Source organism: Platichthys flesus, chromosome 13, assembly GCF_949316205.1.
Source record: "Platichthys flesus chromosome 13, fPlaFle2.1, whole genome shotgun sequence".
In the NCBI taxonomy this organism is placed as follows: domain Eukaryota; kingdom Metazoa; phylum Chordata; class Actinopteri; order Pleuronectiformes; family Pleuronectidae; genus Platichthys; species Platichthys flesus.
The window spans coordinates 19,696,343-19,714,523 of NC_084957.1; the positions used below are offsets into that span (position 1 = coordinate 19,696,343).

The 18,181-nt window shown below is 42.2% G+C and overlaps 1 protein-coding gene across 1 annotated transcript; it reads left to right on the top strand.

The window, feature by feature from the left end:
• Positions 1-662: 662 nt before the first annotated feature.
• Positions 663-17,837, top strand: LOC133967275 (sterol 26-hydroxylase, mitochondrial-like). Its single transcript, XM_062402625.1, has 9 exons — positions 663-1,039; positions 2,596-2,786; positions 4,427-4,626; positions 5,820-6,017; positions 11,959-12,122; positions 12,849-13,015; positions 13,522-13,603; positions 14,113-14,319; positions 15,048-17,837. Exons 1-9 carry the CDS (start codon positions 767-769, stop codon positions 15,165-15,167), a joined length of 1,602 nt encoding a protein of 533 aa, XP_062258609.1. The 5' UTR covers positions 663-766; the 3' UTR covers positions 15,168-17,837.
• The last annotated feature ends 344 nt before the right edge of the window (positions 17,838-18,181 follow it).

The window sequence follows — 18,181 nt, forward strand, 5'->3', positions numbered from 1 at the left end:
CAGCAATGGGCACCCAACTCACAGCCCCGGCCGTCCATTAGCAAGGGCAGTCAAGAGTCGCCCCGAATGGACGCAATTGTAATACTTATAACAGTACTTAGAACTTGATTGGTCAACAATGAGGAGTCGCCATGGTTTAGACTTGGTTCTCCCTTGCCTTGCACAGGCGTGGTCCCAGCCTCTTGGCTCTGGAATCAGCGAATGATGAGGAGCCACTGCCAGTCAGGCTCCTCCTCTGACAGCCTCCGGGACAGAATCTTCACACCATGACAGTCTGTTTGTGTTAACATGCTCATCCTTCAACAAAACAATGCCTTGCCGATCTGCCTGTCAGAACCTGGGGCAACTGCTTGAAATGTGTGTGATGTTGACTAAAGCTAAGGGAGTTATGCTTTAATATAAACAGTTAAGTATTAGACCAAGTTAAAAGTACAGTGGAGTTGCATGGCACAGATTTACAGTGTTCACAACAGGCAGGGACTCCTATCAGACCTCTTATCAAGATAGGTGTGAGATACAGCGATGTGACGCACACACATTCAAACTAACTTCAAGATTAACACCAAGCAGCAATGGTTATTATAAATCATTGTGTGAAGGCCATATACCTGACCCTAACTGCTCCTGCCCCCACCCTCCTGCATTTGTTTAGAGTTCAGTTCTATTGACATCTTCACAGACACACACACAAAGACAAACATAGATTTAAAAGCCCAACAGTCAGCGGCTCTCACACTAAACACAACACACCGACTCTGAGCTGAAGATGTTGCGCAGGACTCTGACCAGCGTCGGACTGCGACTGAACCCACAGCATGGCACAGGGATGGGGGCATCGACAGCGGGACTGGGCCCGGACTCCCACCGACGATATGTGTCCAGCTCCGCCGCCCCCAGCAGCAGCAGCAGCAGCAGCAGCTCCGTGGTGGGAGCCCCCAACAAACTGAAAGCCATGGATGAGCTGCACGGACCCAATCTCTTGACCAACCTGTACTGGCTCTTTGTGAAGGGATACTTCCAGACGACTCAGCAGATGCAGGTGAGTACTGATACGTGTCTACATGAACACGCATGTTGTTGACAGCCTGCTGCTGCTTTTAATTTTCATCTGTATCAAGACCTGGACAATTGAAGCTACAGAACTATCAACATGTAAATCGTGAAAGACTAATAGTCATTACTAGATGGTAATAATATCTATGTTAATATATTTTAAATAAACATTTCTCTAACACACTGACTCACTTTGATCCCTACTTGAGTTGGACTCTGGACCTACACTGGCTGTAACGCCAACCAATCATCAGTCTCCATTCATTTGTTAACCCAACCGAGGGAGTTCTTGAGTTGCAGCCAATCAGCGGCAGGGTATGGGCGGGTCTTAGGTCACTTTGGGTGGGTGGGAATAATGAGGCACTGTTGACACTTGCACATACTCCAGTGTGTTTCAGGTTTTAATTGTCCTACTACTGAGAAACACCCAGATGCTATCACAGTACAAGTACGATGTATTCATACAAATACATTAAAAAAAAAATGTATTTACATTGTACTTTTCAAATACACGTTTACAAAGTGGTTCACAGACATATGAAGATAAATGCTGTTTAACTACATGATTTTAAGAAAATGCAAGTGACAATGGAAGAAGTAAAGCAAAAAACTAAACAAGTGTGTAGTTAATAACAAAAATCATTATTAAAAAAAAGCTATAAACAGCTATAGAAACCTTTGAATTTAATTACGCAAATCACCCTCAACCATTCTACCCATTGGACTCCCCCAGAGCTTCATAAGTTGGTGCATGGAAACCTGTATTTCTTTTGAGATTGTTTGAGATATTTATGAAATAATTGCAAGGGACATTAAGGCTTCGGCAACTGGACACCCTGCGATGACAGCTGTGCCTGCTGATGAGAGCCAATAAACTCCTTCAGGAGTCTTGATGATTGGTTTATAGAAAAAGGAAAAGTAAATTAAGGGAAGTAAATAAGTAGTAATTTGAGGTAGAACCTGATCTACCTGTCCAGCCCCAAGGCACAAGAATGTACAGGTTTCATACATTTGGTGTTAATGCTTAGCTTTGTTGGTATTATCCAAGAAAAGGAGACAGCAGACAGCAGAGATTGAGACACTGTTACACAAATAAGAAACATTCAAACTATCTCTCTGCATCACAAACACACACAAAAAAAAGCAAAATATCAATTGAATAGTGGCGTCTGGTCTGGATGGTGGACCGTGGTCTAGATGGTTGCTGAGCATGGACTGTGCTTCATCAATGCTGCTAGAGACTTTGATTATTGATGATGTTCTCCTGCATGTGGCATCTATTGCACTTCTGTCCGTCCTGGGAGAGGGATCCCTCACATGTGGCTCTCTCTGAGGTTTCTACATATTTTTACCCTGTTAAAAGGGTTTTTTGTAGTTTTTCCTTACTCTTGCTGAGGGTTAAGTACAGAGGATGTCACACCCTGTTAAAGCCCTATGAGATGAATTGTAATTTGTGAATATGGGCTATACAAATAAAATTTGATTGATTGATTGATTTGAATACACTATCCCTATGTATTAACTCATATTGTTTGCTCAAAGATCGAGCACCGCAAGATCTACGGTCCGCTGTGGAAATCGGAGATTGGTCCTCTGACCGTGGTGAACGTGGCTCAGGCGGACCTGATAGAGCAGGTATTGAGGCAGGAGGGGAAACATCCGATCCGGACCGACATGCCCCACTGGAGGTTGTACCGAGAGATGGGGAACCAGGCCTATGGACCCCTGACTGAGTGAGTGGACCTCTCTTAGCTTTACCTTTGTCTCTCAGGCCAGTCAGAGGAAAAGTCCAACAACACTTTTTCCAAGATTTTTCAGCAAATATCAGGTCTAGAGGGACAATTTAAAACCTAACAGAAAATGTATCTGCATCATAAGAAAACAATTAGAAAATAACACAACTATGTTGAGCTCAATAATGATTTTTTTTAGAGGGGTCTCTTTGTCCAGTAGGCAAGGAGAGTTCCACTCAATGAATATATATATATACACACTGATAATCACTAAAGTTAAATAAAATAATAAATAAATAAAATTAGATAAAGTAAATAAAATACACTTTACATAAATTAGTCAATCTATCTTACGTCTTGGACATAAAAAAAAAAAATCAACAAGACATACATAAACTCACATACCTGCAGTTGTGGAAACAAATAGTGTGTGCATGAAGTTACTGCTTGCTCGTCACCTGTACAACATCCATAGCGTTACTTATGGCGTATATTCACTAGTGTAAATGATTTTGGCATGTGTTTAAAACATAATGACAGGCTTACATTTATGATGCCTGTTTTCTGGACTCTCAGACATTCTCAGAGATTCCTCCAGATGTTTATCTTATTTTTTGTCTACCTTTTTGGGATGACCTTTGACTTAAGGAATGATCTCTGACTAGCTACTGGATGGGTGTAGAAGGAATGTTCTTGACCAATGTGTCTTCATCTTAAGGTACAAAAACATGCCCTTATTTAGTCAGAAATCCCATGATGGATGTAATTTACCTGAAGTCATGGGCGGAACCAACCTCCCTATATAAATGTGCGTTTGACCGCTGGAAGTCAGATTTCAATATTTGGCCTGGGAGATTTTTTCGAATTTCTAGAGCTCGCCCTGACCTGTAAAACTTCTGTGTAATAAACATTGTATACATGTAAGTACTGGGTCCGCGGTTTCCTTTCATCAACATCAACTTCAACAACAATAACGACCTTTCGGCTGCATAGAATATACCATACTTAGATTTCCCCTAACACAATGGTCGCTAAGCATGCTAACAGTACCTACACTTGCAGCACCGCTACACAGCAGACACACCTCTTCATCACATGCAGGTTTACACAAATACAATAACTGACAACACAACAAACTAACATGAAATCATTAAAACAACATTTTATAACATGTACACTAACCTCTGATGTTATTTACAAATTAAAAGTAATGCAAGTCCGAAGAGCGACGAAAGTGCGTACCTTCCCAAAGGAGTCCAAGGCAAAGAGGAAGCCCCACCTATGGAAGCGAGGGTAATGTCATTAACAAAGTAAAACCACCACCAAGGAACATGCACAGTTCTGCAAGAAAACCTCTTGGGGTAATTTGCCTAGACCTAATAGAAAGTCTACCATTATGAATTGAGCGGCCATTTTTCGTGATTTGAAGCCTTTGTACCATAACGAACTTCCGCTGCAGAATTAATTGGATGGCTTTCAAAATCTTTGTGTGCAATCTAGCTACCTCCGCAATGAGAGGTCATAGAAAAGATTGGGTTTTGATTTTAGTTTATCTACATTTTAAATTCACTGTACATGAACCGATCTGCCCCAAAATGGAAATGGAGCCTCATTTCCACTTATTATCCTCCTCTTTCCAGGATGGGGGCCAACTGGCAGCGGACCCGCAGTATCCTGAACCCGCGGATGTTGATACCCAAACACGTTTCCTCCTACACTAACACCATCAACGAGGTGGTGACTGACTTTATCGACAGACTGGCCTGGGTGAGGGAGAAAGACGGCCAGGGAGTTATGGTCAATAATCTGACGGAGGAACTCTACAATTTTGCATTTGAAGGTCAGCAGTAAAACAAATCTGAAGTTTTCTTTCATCATAGGTGGAAAAAAAGTTGAATTAATACACACTGAAGTAGAGGAATGAGAAAGATGTGTCACTTGGGTTTACAAAATCTAACATGAATGAAGAGTAACTGAACATGTGCACAATATATATTTCTTCACACGTTTCTTTTTTTCTAATTCTGTCAACCTTCGTTAAAAAATGTTTTATCTGTCAAACATTTCCTCTTGGGAAGCCACTCCCACGAACACTGAGAAATGACAAAAAGTAATGATTTCAATGAATGACGGCTAAGAGTTAAGATCTCTTCAACCTTTCTAGATGGTTTATCTCTTTATTATTTATTAACAATCCTACGCCAGCCTTGGAGTTGAAAGTGCAAACAACCTCACTGCAGTTGTCCTTGACTCTTTCACTCCTGCACCAGATCTTACAGCTTTAAATGAGTGTTACTCAAGTGTTTCGTAACGTTTGTAACTTTATGTAGTTGGAGCAGAGAATGAACTATCTGGAGAGGAAGTGAGCGTGCTGTCATTCAGGCGTGTTCACTCTGACATGGCTGCAGAGTCTTTTGGCCTTGACTGCTGATTAGATATAGAGAGATAAACTGTGGGGTTGATCCCAGTGTCTGCTAAGATCACACTGGGAGGATTAGGTGCATTCCATGATCTCTAACCAATGACTTTGTTACAACAGTTTTTACAAAGCCTCCCTCAGGCAAGATCAATGTTAGAAACTCGGGTAACTCTGTGAATATGCTTATTTACTTTCTTGCTGATAGTTGGAATAGAGCCATCCCTGCAAACTAATATTGGAAGAGTAAACAGGCGTAGTTAAACACTGACAATAAGGAAAGAGTCCAGGGCTCCACCCACCAGTTCTTTTAATTAGCATTTTCTGCCAAGCAGGATATGTAAAAAAAAAAATAATGATTTTACTCTGCAGAATTTTTAAGTTTATTTTAGCCACTTAGTTGGATGGTGGAAATCTGGTGGAAAACAGGAATGTGAACGACTTTGGTCCGAACTATTACCTCTGCATGTAAATTTCAAGTGTCCCCATGTTTTTGGTCACATTGTATAAACTCTGGGTTTTAACGGAATTCTCAGACTTGTGCATGACCTTTTAAAATCTATTCATGATATTCATAATGACTTTATATTCCTTTTATTCAAATTTTTTGAATGTAGGTATCTGTTCAGTGTTGTTTGAGACACGTATGGGCTGCTTGAACGAGGTGTTGCCTGAGGAAACCAAAAAGTTCATTACCTCCGTTGGGGAAATGTTCCACCTCTCGCAGGTTGTGATCCTCTTCCCCAAGTCCGTGTGGCCGTACCTTCCTGCTTGGAAACGGTTTGTGGCGGTCTGGGATCACCTCTTCAAAGTCGGTAAGCAACGGCAATCTCCGAAAATCCAAGTGGAGCATATTACAACCCCCTTAATCACTGACTTTCTTTGAGTTTACCTTTATTAACTTTTTTTCAAATTCCACATCATTATGCAGAGAGCAAGGGTTGTGTCTCAGCCTTTGCTCCGTTTTGACTACCTATGGTAATTGATGATTAAATATGTCCTATGTTAATATTTTTGTGACTTTTTGACTCTTCTGGATTCTGCTGCTCTTATACCCACATCATTGTCTGAACCACAGTCTAGACCAGGGGTTCCAAAACTTTTAGCCCGAGACCCCAAAAATAACGGTGCCAGAGACTGGCGACCCCCTACAACCCTGACTGTGTTATATAATGTTACGTACACGCACTTTTAGCCCTATGCAAACACGGGCATTAATACAACACAAAAGACCAACAGCCTTACAGCCGGAGATTATTTTATAGCAATTTAAGAAATAGAATATAACCCCAATACACGGATCTCCCTGTATAAACAGCCGGGATGAGTGAGCATATGCTGTAAGTATAAAAAAGTTGTGCATGTGATGTCTGTGTGCCTCGGTGCACGTATGTGCGCGTCTGTGTACATAGCGAGCAGCCGACACCTTATTGCTGCCATGTGCAAATCTTTAGGGTTATTTGTTTTAGCCTAAAAATTACTTTCATTTCTTAAACACACTAATGAGATAGGTGGGCACCATGCATGGAGCAGAGCAGGTCCGTCCTCGGCTTTATTTCGGAGATCATTATCCACATTTAGCTGCGCTCTGTATTTATTCTTTATGTACATCCGGGCTGAGAAAGTCTTTTCACACAAGTCTGCCAGCCTTGTTAACCAGTCAGGGTCAGTGAGGTGGTCAGTGAGCTTGGATCCATGCTCGATCATATGCGCACCTCGTCCCGCAGGTCATACAGGCGGCTCATCACATTTCCCTGCAAGAGCAAGTCTGATATTGAGTGGACATGTTTTTATGTAGTTCACCATTTTTATCGCAATGTCAAGAATATGTTTAAGCTCTTGTACAAGTGTTTTGCTTGTAAGAGATTGAATATTGAATAATACTAGTGTTGCACCGATGTATCGGCCAAACATCGGCAGCGGCCGATATTCGCCTCTAATACTGACATCGGCGCATCGGTAATAATCTTGACTTTCACCGATGTCATTGGCAGAGGTTCATTGGTATTTGTGGTAAAACCACTGGGCACCTGCCACGGCTGGGGGAGCAGCTGCCGGACGCTCGGTGTGTGGCCTGCATTGAGATTTTTAGGGGGGAGGTCCCCGTCCGGTGGCGCCTCATGGCGTCTCTGGTGCGGGGGGCCTTTCTTTCTCTTGGACCGCGGGGTGGTGTCCGTCGCGGTGCGGAAGGCGGGCCGTTGGAGGGGACCGGGCACAACGGTCGCGGCGGCGGCGACTCTGGACCTGTGTCGGGCCCTTCTCGCGGATCACCTCAGCTACGGCGCACACTGGGGGAACGCTCTGTTCGCGGGGGGGCCCCCTCCGGCGGTGCGCCTAGCAGCTGACTTAGAACTGGTGCGGACCAGGGGAATCCGATTGTTTAATCATAACAAAGCATCGCGAAGGCCCACGGTGAGTGTTGACGCAATGTGATTTCTGCCCAGTGCTCTGAATGTCAAAGTGAAGAAATTCAATGAAGCGCGGGTAAATGGCGGAAGTAACTGTTGGCATTCAAAACAGGTCAAACTGAGGAGGGCTGTTTTAGACAGGGTAAAAAGGGTTACAGATATTTCATTAAGACCCCAAGGAACCATATCAACTTGTGGTAAAATGGGCATAATATGTCTCCGTTAAATAGAGTTTAATTAAATCAAAGATGTTTCATAAATCTGATTAAATTGTGCTCATTAAAAGATAAGAGTGATAAATGGCTGAAATTATTTAAAATGTTGCTGTTTAAATAGTTATTTAATTATTTTCCTGGCACAAAAGGGTGAATGAATAACAACAAAAACAAAATAAACAAACATCGGTATCGGCTATCGGCTAGATAGTTTTTTTAAACATCGGTATCGGCCAGGAATTTTTGTAAAAATGTCCTCATCTGTGCATGTCCACTCCGGAGCGCGGAGCAAGGGAGCAAAAGAGCAATACGTTTTCCATCAAAACTGTATCTGATGAAAACAAGCAGCTGGGCAGAGTTTAATATATCTGTGGATTCATCTAACTGTAAAGAATATTTCCCTTTCTTAACTCTATCCACCAGTTGACACTTTATGTCCGGGACCATGTCGGTGATGATCTAAGACATTTTCCCTTGTGCCTCCTGCATGTGTTTTGTTATTCCATGTGTTTCCCACTGTTTATTTATTTATTGGTCTGCGATTGGGTCCTTACTGTGAGAAAGCCTAACAGTACCATCCGACCAGAAAGGACTCAGCAGACCCCTACCGAGTGAGGGCTGCCATCGAACATCATTACAGAGTCCTAGGATGACCCCAGACTCAGCTGGAAGCCGCCCTCATGAGTGTCCGAGACCTGACGGCTCAGATGCAGGTTTTGCAGCTCAGCCGATCCTCCGCGGCTCCTCCGCCCCAGCCTCCAGCACCAGCCCATGAACCTAAGCTGCTTCCTCCTCAGAAATACGCTGGTGAGCCCGGCACATGGCGCTCTCTTCTCTCCCAGTGCTCTGTCATTTTTGAACTGCAACCAATCTCCTTCCAATCTGAGCGCTCAAAGGTGACGTACGTCATCATCCAGCTGTCCGGACGGGCAAGAGAGTGGGGAACCGCTCTCTGGGAGGCCCAGTCGCCTCCTGCAACAACTTCAAGGACTTTTCTGACGAGGTGAGACAGGTTTTTGATCGGTCCAAACATGGACATGAGGCTGCTTGTGAACTCTTACATATGCGCCAGGGGGAAGGGTCAGTTTCGGATTATGCCATCGACTTGCAGACCCTCGTAGCATCCTCTGGCTGGAACGCCGATGCTCTCTTTGATGCGTTCTTGAATGGGCTGTCGGAGGAGATCAAGGACGAGCTGATCACCAATGATCTACCCCACTACTGCGATGCCCTGGTCAACCTTGCCATCAGAATCGACACGAGGATGCAACAGCACCGCTGCATTAGGGCTTCCGGGGGCCCCCGTAGATTCTCTATTGTCACCCCTGTCACCCAACCAGCACTCTTTTCGGGGTATGAGGATCCTGGACCAGAATCCATGCAGGTGGATCGCACCCGTCTGACCCTTGTTGAGCGGCAGAGAAGATTCGCCTCCCGTTCCTGCCTGTACTGTGGCCAGCCGGGGCACTTCATCTCTGCCTGCCCGGTAGAAAACCAACGCTCACCAGTAGGAGGGGTACTGGTGAGCCTGACATCCCTTCTGCCCTCCTCAGAACAACGCACATCTCTTTCTGACATCCTGAAGTGGGGGGCCCAACAACAGGTGTTGGTGGCATTGATTGACTCCGGAGCGGAGGAGAAATTCCTCGACTTCTGCTTCGTGGCTCAGTGGGGATTACCGATCATACGACTCAAGACTCCAATGGTGGGCAACGCGCTTAATGGCCAAAGGCTGGCCAACATCACACACGTCAGCGCTCCGGTGGGTCTCTTCCTCTCCAGTAACCATCACGAGGAGATGAGCTTCTATGTTATCGACTCCCCTAATGCCCCTATGGTCCTTGGCCACCCCTGGCTTGCCAAACATAATCCCCATATTGACTGGAGAGGCATGAGAATTGTGGGCTTGAGCCCACCCTGTCTTTCAAACTGTCTAATTCAAGCCCAGACCCGGTTGCCCCCAGCCTCTGGATCGCCAGAGAATTTTCCAGACCCGTAGGCTGTCCCTGTGAGTACATGAATCTTAAGACTGTTTTTAGTACCGGACCATTTCCCATCGCCGGGGTCACCAGTCCCACCGCTGTTTGTCTCGACCTCCCTGGTCCCCTTCGTCGCATTCACCCCACCTTCAACGTTTCCAGAATCAAGCCATTTATTTGTAGCCCCTTGAACCCTGCCTATCACCCCCACCCCCACCCCCACCCCCACGTCTCATCGTTGGTTCAGAGACACACACGGTGCGTTGATTGCTGGATGTTCGCCCGCTATGGCCGGGGACTCGAGTACCTGGGTCCCTTCTCGCTTCGTCCTATGCCCAGCCCTCCGCAAGAACTTTCACCGCCAGCACCCCATTCCGCCCAAGAAAATGCCAGGAGGCACCTGTTCCCTATCATCACCCTGAGTGTTTGCCTGATTTGTTCACCTGTGTCTTGTCTTTGTTCCCCCTTCTATATAAGCCCAGTCTTTCTGTTGTCCCCTATCGGATGGTTATCGTTTGTCTGTGAGAAGCTACGACAATATTCTGCAGTTTTTGAGCCCTGTTTTACCTGGTATGGTATTAGACTCCGATTTTTTATCCTGAATTGGATTTTCTGTTTTTTGCACTTGTGTTTCTTGCCTTTTTGGGTCCTTACTGTGAGAAAGCCTAACAGATGCGCCGGGCAATAGTCCCGTTTGACAGCGGCACTGATTCCAGATCATGGGCTCATAATTCATCCCCATGCATTGCCAGATTTATAACTACAGCAGCGGGTTTAATTAAGGTTTCGCAGATTTTGTCTGACTTTTTTGCCTGTGCAATTAAATATGCCACCTCATATGAAGCCCTTTGAGCTGCGACTGGGATTGTCTGTTTAGTAAGGACTTTCTTTTAGTCTTGCAATTCTTGCTCGTACCACTAATCCATATCGTAATAACCTCATGGGTAAACAAAGAAAAAGGAAAAAAATGATGGAGATGTTTTTATTGCATGGTTTGTAGGGATGAGCGAGTACAGCATTATCTGTATCTGTATCTGTATCTGTTAACCATATGAATTATCTGTATCCGTATCCGTACTCGGAGTGGGCGGGGCCTAACCCGGAAGTGGGTGTGATTTAACCCGGGAGTGTGTGTGTGAGTGTGTGTGTGAGTGTGCGTATGAGTGAGAGAGACAGAGAGAGAGAGGGGGAGTGTGTGTGTGTGTGTAGCTTAATTTGTAATATTTTTTATACCACTACTACCTAGAATGTGTCAGACACTCAGTGCGTGAAGTAAAATAAAACTGGTTAGAGCCAACTGACGTTTTAAAAAAAAACAAAAAAAACTCCAACGACCGGCAGGGAGAGAGAGGGAGAGAGAGAGAGAGTAGCCAGACGCTAGAGAGTAGTCAGACACTCAATGCGTGAAGTAAAAAAAAAAAAAAAATCTCCGACAGGCAGAGACGCAACGCGAGTCGCTTTCTATCAGCACCACGTCTGACAAACCCACGTTTAACAGACCTCTACTGGTTAATAAGTAAGTACAAACTGAAATAAAAACAAACTTAAAGACCCGCGGACCTGAGTGACTGAGAGACAGAGAGCTGTTCTGTGAGTGAGTGAGCAGAGCGGTGTGTGAAGGGGAGGAGCGCTGTGACGCTGTGTGAGGATTTTCATTCATTCCGAGCACAGATATTGACTCGTATTACTCGTATAATACTCGTGCTCGGCAAAAGTGCTTTATCCGTACCGGATACTCGTCGAGTATCCAGCTCATCTCTAATGGTTTGATTCTAATTTCAACTCATATTTATGTATATATTTAAACAATATTTTTTTTTTAATTAAATTATTTAAAATACCGGCCCAGGGGGTTGCGACCCCCATTTTGGGAACCCCTGGTCTAGACAAGATCCCTCACAGTCTTACGCCATCCAATGGCCAAAAGTTTTGTGCCCATCTCCTCTTACTCTTAAAAAACTGTTTTGCCTCAGACCACTAGTTTCATTATCCATAGCAACATTTATTCTATTGATTTCTGTCATTGATATGTTTTATTTTATTTCTTTGTAAAGCAGCTTTGAGTACCTGGAAGGCCTAGTCATTACTACCTTTTTACTTCTAATTCTCCCCTAAGAAATGAAAAAAGACAACATTTCTCTTTGTGTCCTGTAGCTGGGGAGTTGGTGCAGAAGAAAATGGAGGAGATCCAGGAGAAGGTGAAGCTGGACCAGCAGCTGGAGGGAGCGTACCTCACACACCTGCTGTTCAGTGACAAGATGACGATCCCTGAGATTCTGGGAAGTATGACTGAGCTCCTACTGGCAGGAGTCGACACGGTAAGTTGACCCAGTGTGTGTTCACTCTGTGGAAGGGACAAGTCCAGTCAGCAAGAGGCTTACAAGACAAGTACAATAAAACAGAGAAAGAAACCAGCATCAATAAAAAAACGAAACACATAAACCATCCTGACGGTTTTCCAAGATTAAGACACAAAGATCGCTAAGTTAGACTCATAAAATCATTACCATAATTTCAGCAGACCTTTATTTCTTTAGATATAGCTACTTACTTTAAATTGGATTGGATTGGATTCAATTTTGTCATTACACACAGTACAGGTACAGAGGCAACGAAATGGAAAGAATTATATCATAAGTGCAATGAAAGCCTTTAAATTTACAATTCACACAGCCTGTGGACAGGAATCATGTCCTTGATAAGTTTCCTCTAACACAAGATTAGGTGTCTAAGACACTAAATTGATTTAATTTCATTGAGCTCGATTTCAATGTGTTTATATTTGGTTTTCATACAATATCTAACAACCATTTTCTTCAAGTATAGCAAAAACATTATTCTAATGTGCTCAAGCTGCATGTGTGGCCTGTGACCTGTGAATTTTTGTGATTTACTCCAAGGAAAAACATATCCATGCTACAAGGGGTTTGAATGTACTATTGTTAACACACAGTTCATAGTTTAGCATTGATTTAAAGATTATACCACTTCATACCCTGACAGCTTTAGCAACAGATAACAGTGCGAGTTGCTCTCGGTTGCAGACCTCCAACACTATCTCCTGGGCTCTGTACCACTTGGCAAAGCTGCCAGAGATCCAGGAACAGTTGTACCAGGAAGTGATAGGAGTTTGCCCCGGAGACAAGATGACGTCCAGTGCGGACATCGCTCAGATGCCATACCTGAAGGCCATCATTAGGGAGACGCTACGGTAACATGGATAATGCCATCTTTGTCAATGCATTTTATCAATAGGACATTGGATGGATTATTTGCCTATTTAAAGTGTGATTGTGCGGGCTTGAAGGACCCAACATCACCTCTTGCACAACTTGACCAAGGCTGCTGCTAGTAACTAACCTTTTTCAAGTTGAGGTTCTTAACTTTACTGTTGTATATCAAAACCACGACCATCAGGTATGAATGTTTTGAGGAGCTTAAAGTGTATTATATGTGATCATGTAGTTTCAAGATTATTGTTCAATTTCTTGCCAAAGGTGACATTAGAAGAACTATTCTCACTAAATCTCACCAAGTGACTTTTGTGGTTTAATCAGAAGGAGAAACAAAGTAGGAGATAAAATCTGGACAATAAAACAACTAATATGTAAACGAAACTTAGTTAAACACAACCTAATATCGTAAGAGTGGCAAAATCAGCTTCTTTCCAAGAGAATGAAACCTGAACCGCCTCCCGCTCTGTTCTGTGCTCACCAGGATGTATCCAGTGGTGCCAGGAAACGCCCGCGTCATTGCTGAAGAAGATGTTGTAGTGGGAGATTATGTCTTCCCCAAAAATGTGAGAATTCGTGATATGTCATGGTTGATGAGAGAGTGTTATTTTCCATATATCTACTAAATATTCAGTTTGGTCTTATCAATCTTAGGACTTAAGACTGAGAATGACTTGATATATTTTGATTTAAAAAATTAACATGCACCTTTATTTAGATTTAACATATTCTATTGAACAGTTCTGAAGATACAGAGGTTGAGCCTGTTTGTTTGAAGTGTTGAGTAAATATATATTTGTTTAGTTTTAGTTTTGTTGTTTTTCAACTTAGTTTTTTTGAAAATATTTTTACATAAAATAAAATGAAATATTTATTTTAATTTTTGCTTTTCCTTTGAGGGATTTAAATGAGATTTGCAGGCTTTGCAAAATAATTATTCACAATATGCATGTGGAACTTTAACATGATTGTTTTTAGTGCATCTCTGGCTGATAGTAGAGTTTTGGGGGTTTTAGGTCCAGTATGTTTTCTGCTTCTTTGATGAAAATGAGTGAACAAGTGTTTCCTCTCACAGACGTTGTTTCACCTGTGCCACTACGCTGTGTCCTATGATGAGAGTGTCTTTCCCGACCCTCACACCTTCAGACCACAGCGATGGCTCCGTGGAGAGGTGGAGAAGGTCAAGCATCACCCTTTTGGGTCGGTGCCGTTCGGTTTTGGGGTCCGGGCGTGTCTGGGTCGACGAGTGGCAGAACTTGAGATGTATCTCCTCTTGTCCAGGGTAAGAACATGTGATGCCTATGTTGCTCTGTGTCTGTTTGATGCAAAAACAAACAAAAAATTAGGGTAAACTGCACATTGGTAATCAAGGTGTAAACAGATATAACTCCTCGGGGCAACATAAGTGGAGGCTGCTGTATAAATATATAATACCATAGGAATATACTGTTGTACTGAAATACAAATATTTATTGGATAAGAATTGTTATAATGTAGAAAAATCCTGTTCATTCATAAGAATTTTAAATGTCTAAATAACTGATTTACTACAACAAGGTGTTGTAAACAACTTTTTTAACTATTCTTACTTGGTTTAATTGTATTTACATTTTTATTTATTTACTTTAACCTCAGTGACCTTTGACTCCAGCAGCAGCCAAACAACATTGTGAACTGATCAGGTTAAACAGCAACATGTTTTTTTAATTCCCAGGAAATCAGTTGTTTTTTTAGATGCTCTCCAGGAGCAGCACTGACCTGTAGTAACCTCCCTACCAGAGCACAGCAGCCCGGCTGCTCCTCTTCTGTTTGTCTCGGCACAAACCAAAAAGCAGTCGTCCCACTTTGGACCAAATCAAAAATCCCAGTTGTGATTCTGTCAGCTGTTTAGTGGTTGCTAATCATAAACATTAACGTGGACTGTCTCACTCTACTGTCTCACATCAACAAAGTAATTCCAGCCAAAACTTTCTTCTGCTTGATAAAGATTCTCTTTGTTTTATTTTGAAGTTGATAAAGAGATACGAGGTGAGGCCGGACCCCACTGGACAGACGGTGAAGCCCATCACCAGAACCCTGCTCTGCCCTGCTAAACCAATCAACCTGCAGTTTCTGGACAGGAGGCGCTAGAGGGAGGAGTTTCTCTGGGAGGTGGTTTAGTATTCACTTGGTGTCACCTGCCTGTCACCGGACACCACGGCTCAGATACAGAGAACTGGCTGCGTGGAATGTGCCAAAACTTTGACTTCGAATATATTCTGACTGGAGAAATAGCTTGAAAAGTAGAGAATAAAATGCAGTGTGTATAGAGATTTTAAAAGTGTTATGGAGATTATGATGTCCTTGACTTTGAGTGAAAGGTTTCCTTTAGGTTCCACAACACAAAAATAGATCAATTTAACCTTTTCAGCAGAAATCTGTTGGTACTCTATATTTTCATTGCTGTCCACAAACCCCGCGAGAAACTTTGAATAGTTTCCAACTATCAGATCAACTTAAAATTAAGTTGATTTAAATGTTTAACTTTTCCAAAAAAGTTGGCAAATGGAAACGACACCCAGACAGTGGACATGTGCTGGGTCTACTTTCAGCGACGGAGTAATCCACATTTGATCCTGTAGATCAAAGCAGCAGTTATAAGTAACTGTATTTAGTTACAGTTCCAATTTTAATCAGTGGGAATCTAAATACTTTACATTTATCAATAGATTAAATAATTTCATGACTTTTTACTATTGTAAAGGTTCATAATTAAATCTGATATTTAGAAGAGTTTAAGTGGAATGTTTAGTTAAATATTGCCCCTCCAGCTACTAAATGTTCCAAGTTATTAGCATGATGAGCCTGTTAGCTTTGTCAGCTGTAGCCAGCGTGCTATACATCAAACTGACGATACGGTGGAGTTTTTTTTACAAAATGCATGATGTTTATTAAAAGTTTACCCACTCATTTCTATGCACTATTATGAATACCAACCTAAGTGTGTGGGAACATTTAAACATCTGTATGAGCCTACATTATCTACGATCTACGTTATCTCCGATCTACGTTATTTATATCTTTTCAATGATGTTGTGAAAAAACAGAGGATGTACGAACTACCTTTTTCTCATATTATTTTTATTTCAAGACGATTCGTTTAAGGCAACAGAGTGAAAAAAAATTGCTCTATGTAAGTATAAAAGTCATTTATTTTTATTTTCATGCGTTTTATTGTTTTTCCCTTTTTCAAAAACGCTATGAAAAATAAAAGTTTACAAAAACCTACATCTTCATCATATTTTTACAAACTAAAGATCCCAAAATACCTTTTTATTCAAATTTAAATAACTTGTAATTCTCTGGAATAAACATTTCTTAATTATATTTAATTTGCAACATTTCCACAAATCGTTCGTATTAAATGGTAAAGTATGCAGTAATATATACATAATACTGACTTTGAAAATCTAATTTTTACTGTTATTTTGTTTTTCTAAATGCTGTGTTGTTATTGTCAGATGTCTTAATAGCAGTGGACCAATGCTGCCCTCCGGTGGATTGTTATGACACTACATAGCTTATCAATGTGCTCATCCAATTCCCTTTATACATATATAACAGTGACTGTGTGATTATAACTTAATTGTTCGTTTCCTTTTTGTATTTATTTTATTTTAGGGTGCATAATTAGAAAAGGACTTGTCGTGGAAATTTATCATGAGATTTGAAATAATGAGTTTCTCCGACCTGAGTTGCCTTAGTCTTAATTATTAGCTCTGCAGAGGGTTACACAGCCAGCAACATGGCTCAGACTGGAACCACGAGAAGTTAAAAAGAAAGGTTTATATACAATGTGATAGACAGGACACAAAACAGAAAGCAGACTTGACCATCTGCTGTCTGCCATCACTGTTACAAAGGGGTATCAGGCTTTATGCAAATTGTAGCTGTGATAGCTGTGATGTAATTAACATTCACAGAGCTTTAAGAAAAGAAGGCCGTCAGGGGGTCCATGGCATTAAAGGTGTCGTGAGTTTATTGTCTGTTTACCAGATCTGGGCCACTAGTGAGCGACAGCAAAACTCCCTGTCATCCAAACATGACAATTCTGACCCAAATTAGACCCTAAATATTCCCCCGTGCTTTGACCACCAAGTGTTTACCAGAAAAAAGGCCCTACATTGGTTCTGGGAAATTTAGGCCAAATTTAATGTTTTCCAAGTTGTCCGGGCCCCAGAAGGCCACAAATGCCACACCAATATCTGTCGTGTCCCTCATCCGTGTGATCTGGGAGGAGCAGGTCTCAACACCTGTCTGGATGTAACACAAATGTGGTATCACACAGTGCTAGACAGGAAAAGAGAGGGCTCACTTCCTCAAATGTTCATTTACTTCCTAATGGGATACATCACAGACTTTACTGATTTAACATGATGAGTTTATAAAATATGAAGCAATGTTATAGATTCTCTGGGAACTACTTTAGACCAAGTATAATAGAAGGTGGTTGCAGCAGGGTCTGCAAAAAAGAGACGGGGGGGGCCCAGGGAGCGGCTGATTACAATCAATCAGCTTACGAGACTGCAACGACACCACGGTTAGTAACCCCCCGAATGAGGCCCCATGCCACCAACATTCTTCTTAATTTCAGAGTTTTGGATGAACACGTCTAAATGTGTGTATGACGTGTTTGGAGAGGTTGTGACCGGGGTTTGTAATCCTTTAAACTTTTCTGCTGTATTGCTATTTATGTGCACAGTATGTACTTTGTTTGACTTATTGATATTAAAAGAACCAATTCATGATTGGAATGATGTGGTTGGGTATCATGTGCTTCTTTTTTTTTGGGGGGGGGGGGCAGAAGTCCCTTTAAAATGCTGCTGATGACAATGTCCCTCCATTGTGTGTCTAGGAAGTCTTTACATTTAGCTACGCAGCCGAATAACTGAAAAAGATTTCAGAAGTTTTTTTTCTGTACATATACAACAACTGTTCACCAAACGGTTAGAATTACAAATTGATAATCAAAACGGACCCCTAGTTAAGAGAAGAACATACATAACCCAAGATATAAATGTTATAGAGCTTGAGAAGAGTCACATAATAATCAGTCAAACAATCACTTTTACTACAGTCAACTAGCCTGTATCAGATGGTGTCGT

What these genes read in the sequence shown, in the direction of transcription:
- LOC133967275 (XM_062402625.1), top strand. Translation starts at nt 767, where the DNA reads ATGTTGCGCAGGACTCTGACCAGCGTCGGACTGCGACTGAACCCACAG. An exon ending in CTACAATTTTGCATTTGAAG is followed by an intron (nt 4,627 to 5,819) that starts GTCAGCAGTAAA and finishes TTTTGAATGTAG; the next exon opens with GTATCTGTTCAGTGTTGTTT. An exon ending in TACTGGCAGGAGTCGACACG is followed by an intron (nt 12,123 to 12,848) that starts GTAAGTTGACCC and finishes TCTCGGTTGCAG; the next exon opens with ACCTCCAACACTATCTCCTG.